Genomic DNA, 12,342 nt, shown 5'->3' with positions numbered 1-12,342 from the left:
AAAAAATCATGCCTTTGGACCTGGGCAACATCCACCACAGCTTTTCCCGGCAGAATAAAGAACATATGCAGAACTGATGTAGGCTATTTCATTGTTGGCGACTCTGCATATCCACTGCAGAAATGGTTGTTAAAACCATATCCAGACACCGGCAGGCTCACAGAGGCTCAAGAACTTTACATTATGAGAACAAGTCGAGCCCGCTGTGTGGTTGAGCATGCATTTGGGCGCTTGAAAGGCAGGTGGAAATGTCTTAGTAAAAGAAATGACTGCAATGTAAATGTTGTTGTTGATATGGTTGAGACATGCTGTACACTGCATAACTTGTGTGAATTACACATGGACAGGTTTGAGCCAGAATGGTCCTCTGATGGTGCTGATGCAGATGTTGAAAGACCATCTTATCTTGGTAATGACAATTCAGATGCAACTGCTCTGCTACAGTATTTCATGCAGCAACATGAATTGTAACATTGTTTTTTTTTTGTTGTGAAATAAAATACTGAAAACTACACATTAGAATTATCTTTGGGGTGCTTTTCACTATCAAATCTGTGACACAACTTGACATTTAGATTTATATAGTAACAATATCATAAATTAAATGTATTGTATAGACAATTTATACATGTTAACTGGCTGAAAAGAGTTCACTTTCATATCTACACAATAAATTTTTATTTGATAAACCCTATACACCAACTACACCTTTTCTCAGATTTATTTTTCTTCAAGGTGTAATTACTGTTTGTTGTTACATAGCACAGAACTACTCTTGATCCTGTTACTGGTTTGCAACAATGCAATTAAAATATGTGTGAAGGGGTAACCATTAAAAGAAATGGCTTGTGATTACGTGCAATCATCTTTCATAATAGCTGCCTGACAGACTAAACCTTGACCTGAATAGAAGCTTTTTACATATAAGAAACCCATTATCAGGTATGACGGTTCATGCCAATGCCGTCTTGATGGGCTAAATCATTTGACCTGAATAGGACCTGCTTTACATCTCAGAAGACAAATAGGCATACTAGTCTATTACAATAACTGTTTGATTCCCCAAAGCATTAGAGTCGTTACAGACAACGATCATTACTAGACAACTGTTAGCAAGCGTATTTTCTTCATCAATACCTGTTTTGATGCCTCAAATAAAAATGTACTTTTATTAATTAAAATAAAGCATGCTATTTCATAAGAGCAGTAAACTTATACATAGACCTCCACATATTCTTATGGTTATACTATGAAACAGGATGCGAATTTGTATATTCCTAATACACAACAAACACAATACACAACTATTGAAAAAAAAGAGCTTTTATTTGTGATCAATTTTTTACAATAGTGCAAATTACGAAGGTGCAACACAACAAACAAAAATAACAAAGGTGGTTAAAATAACAAAGGTGCTAAAAAGTACTATAAAGCAGATGCGACTTGGACAGACTGCTCTACTTTTTTTTGCAGAAGAGCAGCTGCCAAGCTACCAAGAATTGAATTTAACACCTCAGAGTCCTTCTGCCTATTGTCCATTTCTTTTTGCCATAATTGCATATAAGCTGCCAGCTCCTCCCGTCGCATCAACATCTCTGCATCTCTGTCCTTCCGTCTCAGTTCCTGTTCTGCCTCTCTTTGTTCTTGAGTCTGCTCACGCATGTACTGCATAAAGTCCCTGGACAAGGAGGTTGCTTTACGCTTTCGAAATTCTGTAGAGAAAAAAAATGAAAAAAAGTAAGCCTCAAATACAGGATACTTTTTGTATGCACATAGGCTTACTTTTGTGAAGTTTACACAATAAATAAAAACTCTAAATACCTGGTCGTGTCCTCGGTGGAATGTGGTGTGATCCCCCTCTAATACCGGTTGTGTTGTCATGTCTCCCTGTAGCTGCAAAGCTACCAAGAATTGAATTTAACACCTCACAGTCCTTTTGCCTATTGTCCATTTCTTTTTGCTGTAATTGCATATAAGCTGCCAGCTCCTCCCGTCGCATCAACATCTCTGCATCTCTGTCCTTCCGTCTCAGTTCCTGTTCTTCCTCTCTTTGTTCTTGAGTCTGCTCACGCATGTACTGCATAAAGTCCCTGGACAAGGAGGTTGCCTTACGCTTTCGAGATTCTGTAGAGAAAAAAAAAATGAAAAAAAAAGTAAGCCTCAAATACAGAAAACTTTTTTAAGCACATAGGCTTACTTGTGTGAAGTTTACACAATAAATAAAAACTCTAAATACCTGGTCGTGTCCTCTGTGGAATGTGGTGTGATCCCCTTCTAATACCGGTTGTGCTGTCATGTCTCTCTGTAATATACATATACAGGAATAATTATGTACTGGCAAAAAAAGGTTCTCTTATTTTGTCTCATCTGTGTAATCAAACTTACCAGGGGTAGACGAAATAAGTGGTTGCGATGGACCATCCTCCAGTTCACTCAACTCCATGACAGTGTTGTTTGATGGCACATCTAGCACACACAACAAAAAATAAAAATAAACATATTAGCCACTGATGTCATGTCAGCAGTTTGGTATGTTAACAATCTAGTTAGTAACATAAAGTAGCTTCGAAAGAAAAAAAAAAACTCTTTAACACATTTTAAGATTGCAACATTTATTTTTACATAACTACAAAGCACCTTAAGAAAAAAAAATTGTAATTGCAGAGTAAACAAATCATATCTTAATATACAGCAGTAAATGATATATCCTTATGTATACACAATTTTTTTCCCCATTACTTTGTTTTGTTTACTTACCGACTGTAAGGTTAGCTGCCATCGAATCTCTGGTGGTCTCCCCACTAACGGAGGGTCGGTGACCTAGCACACCGTCCATGATTTCAAACCACGGGAAATTTTTCCGGTGGGCGCCGCTCTGACCATTGTGGATTTTGATCGCTTTATACTGTGCTCGCAATTTCTTCAACTTCTCGCGGACTTGTACCGTTGTTCGCTGAATTTGTGCTTTCGCTAGCTCAGCAACGATGTATTTGATAACGTCCTCATTTCTGCAATTGCCGACTATTTGCCTCTGAACATTTTCCTCTGCCCAAATGTTCAGAAGAGCCCTGGTGTCCTCAACTGACCAGTACTGTCTGCTATCCATTTTTTCTTCTTCTTAGTGAGTTGATCAAGCGCGATAGCAAAACAAATGTAAGGGAAGTAAGCATCTTGTCCCCTCTTTACCTGACAGGAAAACTCCGCCTTTGTACGTAACCCCGCCCCGAAGCCCCAGTTGGCCCTCCTTGGCCCAAGGTATTCGGCGGGCCGAAAAAGGCCGGCCACTGGCCCCAAGGAAGCCCCGCTTTGGCCCGATTAGGCCCCGGAAGTGATAGTGGAAACGCGACTGGCCTTGGCTTGCCCTGGCTCGCTCGCTTTAGGCGTGATAGTGGAAACGCGGCTATTGTTATTACAAGCGCCTGAAGAAGTGTGCTGAATGTGGTCAGAAAAACACGTCACTGAAATGAAAGATGATGATTTATGACATATATATCTACTTTTGCATTAACAAATTTAAGTGGAAAACAAATTATCTATTTTTATGTAATCCGTATAAAAGTAAGGACTTTTCCATATATTTTTGAAGAGTTTTTATTTTTATTTTTTTAACCAATTTAAGATGTTTGACAATGTTAAGATAGTATGTTGCTTTTTAGCATGGTTTATGACTTATTTATGAACTATTTATTGACATAAAATAAAATAAAAATATCCTGGATTTGAAGAATAATATGTTCCCGGACTCAAGTAATGGTTTAATGTATAAAAATTGTAAATGAACTTGACTGTTGATGTCTTAAATAATAATGTCAAATAACGAAAATTTCTCAAAATGGATATATCTCATTTTGCAATGAAACTCTCCATTTACAAAGAACTTTTTCAGTAGATTTGCTAAATGTAAGTTTATAAAGTTTGCAGAGTTTTATAGATTGCACTGACTCTCACAAGTGTATCTCCAGTTGCTTTGTGTGATTATTATATTTTAAATAAACTGCAAACAATAAAGAATATAAACTTTTCTCTGATTCTTTCTTGAAACTCTTTCCTCTTAGTTCCATCTTAGCCTTGTTTCAATGACTTCAAATTTTTAGTTTTCACTAACCACGCATAAACGTTTCTTTCTCAAAAACACAAACACATACAAACATTCTGCTTGGATATTATTGTAGCCCAGCTTGCAACACAACACAAATGTCAGTGCATGTCTAAACTTTTCCATGGCCCCAAAACACCCTCAGACCCAAGAGGGTTAAAATTAAACATGACTTGGTGGCACTCAATCATAAAAACCGAGCATTCAGGGACTGCATTTCAAATACGATTCAAAAGATTTTACTTCATTTCATTTTGAGCACCATCAAACATCATGGATTGATTTTGCACATTCACTCTGCTCAATGCCAAAGAAAAGCACTTGGATATGAACGCTGAAAAATATCACTGAAAATGCAAACGATAAGTATGAGCTAAACTTGTCCTGTGTGCATGTGCCTTAAGAGAGAGTACAAAGCTCACACATCCAAAAGTAACTTGAAATACAGCTGCTGCTACCCTGCATTGCAAGGAGAAACTTGAGATGGTTTAGGCGTCTGGTTGGGATGCCTTCAGGTGAACATGTTTGGATCCTGTACGACTTGGAAGAGACTTCAGGACATGCTGGAGGGATTATATCTGTCAACTAGCTAGGCAATTAGACTGAAATTCCTACCTACTTGTGAATTAAAGCAGTTTATTTAATAAAGTCCTTTTTTCCCCCCAACTCCTCACTCCTCAAGCAACATTGCAGCCAAACGGAACTGTGTCCCTCTAGCTGAAGCCAGTAGACTGATGGGATGAAAAAAATAGTGATTTACTTCTCTCAGTCTCTACATACAGTAGCAGACAAGTAGTTACTTTTGCCCTTTCTCAACTTTGTCTTTTATTGAATTCCCCAGTTCTCTGGGCTCCAGCTAAACATTGACAGTCTGCTTCGTTTAGCACCGTCAGCACATCATCTCACTATTGGTATCAACTAAATTTAACCGCAAGCTTTGACAGGACACTTCTTTGGGTTTTGATTTATATTCAGCCTGGTGACAGAAGAAGGGAAGAGATGTAGCAGAAATAAAGACTAATGTTCTATTACTGACACTGTCTCGCTCAGCCACACATGTACTCAGGAGGCACCAGTGCACTGTCATTTTATCAATAATGCTTTATAATGGACAGAAAATTGCCTATTCTGAGTGCTAAGTCACTGTGCATCTGATAAATGAACTCCCTCTATAATAAACCGGGAACAGATACAGAGTCAGTAATGTGCATTAGTCCTAAGTGGTTTTAAAGGGATCCCCGCAAGGCTTAATCAGATCTGGGCAAATTTTGTTTTAATAGAGTTCATTACCATTGGCTTGGATTATTGTAATAATAAATATACTTTATTATATGTACATTTCAAACAATTATAATGTAAAGCAATTTTTTTTCAGTGATCCAATAAAGAATATTGGATACAGCTGAGAAAGCGTCCCCACATTAATGTATGCTCATCAATTATTCAACTGTTCTCTAAACAACTTTAAAAGCTTCATTTATTATCCACCCACCCAGTAATTCACTTGTTTTTACATTCTCTTTCTGCTGTCTCTCTTGTATCTCACAGAAACAAATGTCCTCTGACTTTTACATACAGTTTACTACATACAGTAGCATGTTGTAATTTAATTGTCATTTTTTATTCAACATTATGAATTTCATCAATTTAGTTTGACCATTTTCGTTACTACTTTATGACTTTATTTCACATAATTATAATGTTTTTTTCTCAGTTTTTTTTTCTATTTGAAGAAATAAATAAAACATTGAACTGCAATAAAAGATTCTGTGTGAAACTTTAGTTCTCATGTTCGCTGAGTTTTTCAACTACACAGTATAAAGCAAAGGTCAGTGATCCTTTTTGCATCTCAATTTTATTTCTGAAGTTTATTTTTTCTTGATTTTGAGCTTATGCTCTTTGTAAGGACGGCTAAGTCTTTCCATAATATCACAGCCTGAGAACTGTTATGAAATTCCATGAGGCAAGACCATGAGAAATGTCAGGCACTAAAACAAACTTTTTAATCTGAGAAGAAGATCAGGTGGGAAACCAGTTGTTCAACTGTCTCAGTCACTTACCCTGAGCCCCCTCTTTGCCCTCTACTTCAGTGGTCCCCAACCTTAACTGCGGACTGGTCAAAGCTTGACAATTTTACTGCGGATCGGGGGGTTGAAATAATAATTTTAATAATAATAAACATGAATCCACTGTGTACTCGTATAGAACTTTATTAGCACATTGCTCCAACATTACAATGCTATTATAACATTAGGAAGTAATAACTTTATTAACACATTGCTCCAATACAATATAACATATTATAACATCAAAAACTGTCCGTAACGCTAAATCAATGGGAGCCCTGAGCTTGTTTCTTTGCGACGAGATAGTCCTATCATGGGGGTAATGTCAGAAGGAAGATTGCCGGAAAGAGCGCATGCACGTCTAGAACGTGCTGACTTGAGACGTCTGCTTTAGCCATGGAGAACAGTCAGACACATTCACGTCCGCGTGGTTTATGAGAATAAAAGCCTTTGAATATTTTTCCAGACACATTTAGCTGCTAGAAATTAGGCAGATAACGTTTATATGTTCACTTTAATACCAACCGTATAAATAATTATCGATAAGATGCTTATGATAAGCCGTTGTTTGTTTACCTTCAAGCTTTGCGTGTGCCTGTGAAACAGCACGTGAGCGCCAGCACACACACATATCATGTACATCTCGACATGCGAAAGTGTTTCTCAAACTACTTTAACAGCGAAGACTGGTGATCGTGCACCAGCTTGGTGAGTGAGGGCACAGGTTCAGTCTCACACAAAATCCCCTCTAATGTTTGAAACATGTCCAATATGCCTCTGTTCACGCGCTGTCCCCACAAATCCAGTTTGGCTTTAAATGCAGCTACTCTATCTGCCAACTTAAAGATAATTAATAAAAATAAATTAATTCTTGTGCGGCCCGGTACTGATTGATCCACGGACTGGGGTTGGGGACCACTGCTCTACTTGACCTTCTTCACCAGAGAAGGTCACTAAGGACTTACTCACACTAGGCTATCCAAACCATGCCCTTGTTCGTTTGACAAGTGTGAGTGCTCAGAATTGGGCCCAGGCATAGTTCAGTTAGCTGGCCCTGGCCCATTTGGAAAAGGTGTGCCAGAGCGGGGTTTGGTTGGGCCAAACTGAAGACACAATGTCACTTTTAAGGGAATGTTTCATATGGATTTGTTAACCATTCTTACTGTCTAATGATGCAAACTGTCGTAGTTTATCAAAGATGCAAACCACCCACTCCTAATACGTGCAGCATGAAAACATTTATGATAACTTATGAGCATCAAAAGTTGTGGATATGTTCAGCAGAAGATTTGTCTGTGTGTCACTGCATATCAAACAACTTAAAATAAAACAAAACAACATAACTAAAGCAATCTCCACGGTACTGTGCGAGAGCACTTCTTTTTCAAACTGAACAGCCACATCATCGCTGATGTAAGTGTGCTCCGGCTTGAAAAGTAAAGATGCAGTGTGAGTGTGGGGTGTCGGGGGAGGGGGGATAGAGAACAACCAGGCTTTGACGAGGTTCAAGGCAACTATGCCTAGAGAGAGTACACCCTAACAGTCTTCCACACAGAATCTTCCAGTTTTGAATATGGTATATATTGTGTATCTTTAATTTTTCCCTTTATGTTTGGTACCATTTTAAATGTCTTTGTGTGATAGTATGGTAAAGTGGTATCAATGTGACTGGAATTTTTCACATTTTCCCTTATATCTGTTAATTTGGGTTTTGACTTTGAGATCTTTGCCAGATGTTCCACTTTAGGGAAAATGGTTTACACCTCAACTCATTAAGGGTTCTTGTGAAGCTTTTATTTTCTTGAATTTATGGTTGTTAGTTCTGAGTATTTAAGGGGGAAGGTGCAGAAATGTCATTGGGATCTTGTAGTGGAGATACCCTGTTGCAGTGTGCGAGTCTAAGAGCATTGGCATCTACACCTAATTGCTGCAACGTACTTCATCCATCTCTAACTCTTGGATTTATCTTTGGTAATTGTTCTGAATTGGCTTTTTATTATTTGATTCTGTAATTGGCATGATACACTTTTACTTTCAAGTATTAAGTTTTTGATTTATTCTGAATTCTCCTGAAATTTTTCATGTCTGCGCTACCTCAATGTTGTGACATGATTTTAAAGTTTTTTTAATGCACATTAGACTGTACGGAGCAAGAGGCATGGCAGCATAAAGGCCTTTAATCAGTTAATCACCGATAACAAGTTGTATGGAAATTATAAAATTTACAATTTTTTTTGGTATGTATGAGCAAGAGGAAACCAGACCAATTATAGTTAACCCTAAATTCTCTGACTAACTTTAGAACATTGGTGTCCGTGAAAAGAAATGCAATCCTGGGACGTGAAACTCTAAGCGGCATTTGGTCCCCAGTGAACATGTAACTGAAGAGAATGGGATCAGATATATATCAAAAACGGTCACTTAAAATTGAAGTCAGATTAAATTCAGAGCTGAAAAAAAATATAGATAACTTAAAAAATAACAGGCTAAAAAAGGCTTACACACATTTAACCTTTGACCATGCTGTCTCAGATTTACAGGATATGAACTCGAATTTCAAGAAGGTTTCACTTTAAAATGTCTGTTTAATTCTGACTTTTGGCTTATAAAGAGTGTTTAACCATTTCAAAGCTTGTATTTGAGACATTTATGGCATAATTGGGTGATATTGCAAAACATGTTTTAAGCAGTTTTTACAATTCTGTCTGTATTTCACAGTTCTGTTACACCGTTTTGTCACACAGATGCTATTATTATTATTTTTTTCAGCATGGCAAGACATACAGTAAACATGTCGGATTTGTGAGGTTGCCTTCTTTTTATTTTACCTCCAGATTTAAATAAAAGCAAGCTTCCATACACTGCCCTCCATTGGGATGTTGTCACAAAAATGTGCCTTTTTTGATAATGCTGTAAAAAGTTTTTTCTTTGTAGCAATGACTTGGCAGTATATGTCTACACACTGACTGTAAAAATAAACCTACCCTGAGGGACATATACAGAAGCACAAAGTGTTACAACTACTCTGTCCTTTATCATTTAATGAGGTTCTCATTTCTTGTCAAAGAATGATGTAATATAATAGATACAGTTTCTTGGTATGATCAGAAAATCGTTTCCTATTTGCACAGATTCTTACTTGATTTGTGATCTAGAAGTCTAATTCTTTCTGGCACCTTTAATGAACAGTTGCCCTCTTGGTTACTATGTGTGAAATGAAAGCAGGGTGCTTTCAGCCGTTTTTTTTTCCAACTTAGGACAAAAGTTTTAATGAATATCCAGCTAGTTACAGTATATAACTTACAGTAAGGATGAAACTTCCTGGCTTTTCTCTCTCATATTCTGTCATGTTTACCATGAAAATAGCTGAATGTAATGAACCATAAGTGCTAGTTCAGGCGTTTGTAGGCGGCATGTAGCATCTTGTTATATGTCAGCTCATTATTATTTTTCTATCACTATTTCCATAGTCTCCACCGACAAAAATTATTGCTAAAAAATAAACGATGAAGACTAGACTTCAAAAATGTCTTAATGGTTGCTTTTCCATCATTTTTATTAACTGACCTGTCATAACACCTCTGTGCCTGGATGTTACTGTTTACTTCAGACAATTTTGAGGCAAGATTAAAATTTAATATACGACCGCTCGGGCCCAAATTGAAAACCTGCTGTAGTGGAAGCACATTAAATTAGGATAAATAATTGCCTGCTGTTCTTCATGCACACAATGGCAGCATTTAGGAGAAGGGTATAAATGGAGGTCGGAAACCAGCTCCAAATGGGCTGGTCAGCCCCAAGTGGGTGGGACTTGAGCTCCAAGTGGGCTGTACAAACCTTCTGGAGTGTTCATTGATTTATTTAATGTCTTACAGTATACATGACATGGAGTCCAACCTTTTGTGTTTAATGAATGTCTACACCTACACCTACACCTTCCCCAAACCTAAACCAAACCTCAGACTAACCTGTTGCGTTTTATTAACGTCTACACCTACACCTACCCCAAACCTAAACCAAACCTCACGGGAACCTGTTGTGTTTTATTAACATCCATACCTATCCCAACCCTAAATCCAACCTCACAGGATCCTGTTGTGTTTTATTACATCTACACCTAACCCAAACCTAAACCATACCTCTCAGTAACTTGTGTTTTGTTAATGTCTACACCTACCCCAAACCTAACCCTCACAGTTACCTGTTGTGTTTTATTAAAGAGCACCTAGGTTACCCCTTTTTTGAGATTTATTATGAATCTTTTGTGTCTCCAGAATGTGTCTGTAAAGTTTCAGCTCAAAACACCCATCAGATTTTTGTATTATACCTTTATAAGATTCTATTTTACAAATTTTTGCACTGGGTGGCGGTTTTGCTGTACTGCGCCTTAAAGACTAGTCCTCCCCGCCCACCGTTAATCTCCCACCTTAATCTCCTCCCTCAGCTGCGTCAGACAACAGAGAGGCTTAAAGGGAAGATTTCACGTAACGTTTGTGAATAATACTACAGTAAGAACTTTACCAATGAGTATTTGATGCATTTGTTGTGTTAAGTGACAACGATGAGTCACACACAATGTCGTTACAAAGTTCACGCACACACACAGATACACAGACTCATAAACAACGCGGACACAACATGCACAAACACACAGACAGCGCGTGTTTAGCTTTGCACACTTTTTGCATGCATATGTGACAGGATACAGGTTAATCTCCACTGCTGTATGGATATCTGTTATGTTAATGTACAAACTAAAGCTTATTTAACGTCCACAAACCGGGATTAAAGCGTCTTCTTTTATAATTGTTCTGACACGCAGCTGTGCTGATGAAGTAAAGCTGAAGTAAATCTCTGTAATTTATTACACACGTGCACTGTTTTAAAACATTTTAAACTTGTAAAACTCACTCTTGATCACATTTATTGATGATTGATGATTCTAGCAAACTGAACAAACCTTTTATTCCCGGTTGCTTTGCGCACGTCCTGTCTTGTTGATATGATTAAACAATTGACTACCGAGACATGTTGATGCACAGCTGTCAATCAATTCGGTGGGCGGGGGGCCGCGCTCCTACATCAAGTTGCGGTCGGTCTGAAATCCGCGCCAACTGGTCCACTGTTTTTATGTTGTTAAATCGAAAAAAAAGGACTGTTTATATCACCCCAATGTGACTGCCTATACACTATACCTACACAAATGTCTGTCCAAACAGCTTAAAAAGTAGATTTTTCACCATAGGTGGCATTTAAAATCTAAATCCAAACTTCACAGTAACCTGTTGTTTTTTATCTGTCTACTACACTTACACTAACCCTAAACTCAGCCTACTCGCGGTGTAATCCCTCTCGCTTGGCGGTCTCCAGGCTGCAGCGCTACCTACAAGGCATTTAGCAATAAAGTAATTGCAAATGGGAGAGATTTAATAAAGTTATCATTTGTCACTCAACATTTTTTCTTCCTTAGGCCTTTAGATTTATTCTTGTCCCCAACTGAGTTCAAATGTCTGTTCTGACTCATGAGTCAGGAATTTGCAGCAGTTGAAATGTTACAATGTGGATGGATCAGCGTTTAACGTCATTACTGCTTAGTCATTCAAGGACACAAATGTCCCAGACATCAGCATGAATCGCTGAATAACAACTATTAAATGATTATGAGAATTAATTATCTGCATGATTGTGAACTCTTACGTTGGCGGTCAATGATAGATGTCACTAGATGATGAAAGTTAGTAATTACATGCGGATATATGGTCAGATAATAAGTCTCAGTGAGCCTTAGAATGGTAAATTGAGAAGTAAAATGATTGTTTCTGAACTGGCAGATACAGGTTTGACAGCAATTCCAATGTTATCTCATGGACAAACCAACATATATTTATTAGATATTTGCATAATGGCAGCCTACTACTATGTCTTCATTGGCTGCCGGTCTACTTTTATCCTTTCTTGCTGTTGTATTGATAATTGGATTTATCATATATTAAAATTAATATTTTGGTATTGCTATTAATATTGATATTTTAATCCCTTGCAAGGGCACCAATTAATGTAGAAATAACAGATAAATAACTCCTTTTAAACGGGGCACCAGACAGCTTTCCACTGTCAAAATAATTAACAATAAAATATTGTTAATTAAATTATACAAATGAGGAGTCTATTACCTGGCCA

At 37.6% G+C, this 12,342-nt stretch overlaps 1 protein-coding gene across 1 annotated transcript; it reads right to left on the bottom strand.

The window, feature by feature from the left end:
* Positions 1-1,332: 1,332 nt before the first annotated feature.
* Positions 1,333-3,155, bottom strand: si:dkey-11o15.10. The gene is given in 5 exon segments (NM_001328169.1): positions 1,333-1,712; positions 1,822-2,124; positions 2,237-2,302; positions 2,386-2,466; positions 2,758-3,155. Coding segments are annotated over 5 exon segments (1,086 nt in total). The 5' UTR covers positions 3,107-3,155; the 3' UTR covers positions 1,333-1,425.
* Between the last annotated feature and the right edge of the window lie 9,187 nt (positions 3,156-12,342).

The sequence above is a fragment of the Danio rerio genome, chromosome 21 (assembly GCF_052040795.2).
Source record: "Danio rerio strain M-AB ecotype USA chromosome 21, GRCz13ab, whole genome shotgun sequence".
Classification (NCBI taxonomy): Eukaryota; Metazoa; Chordata; class Actinopteri; order Cypriniformes; family Danionidae; genus Danio; species Danio rerio.
The sequence above is the reverse complement of the archived record's forward strand: the minus strand, read 5'-3'. Positions and strand labels throughout refer to the sequence as shown.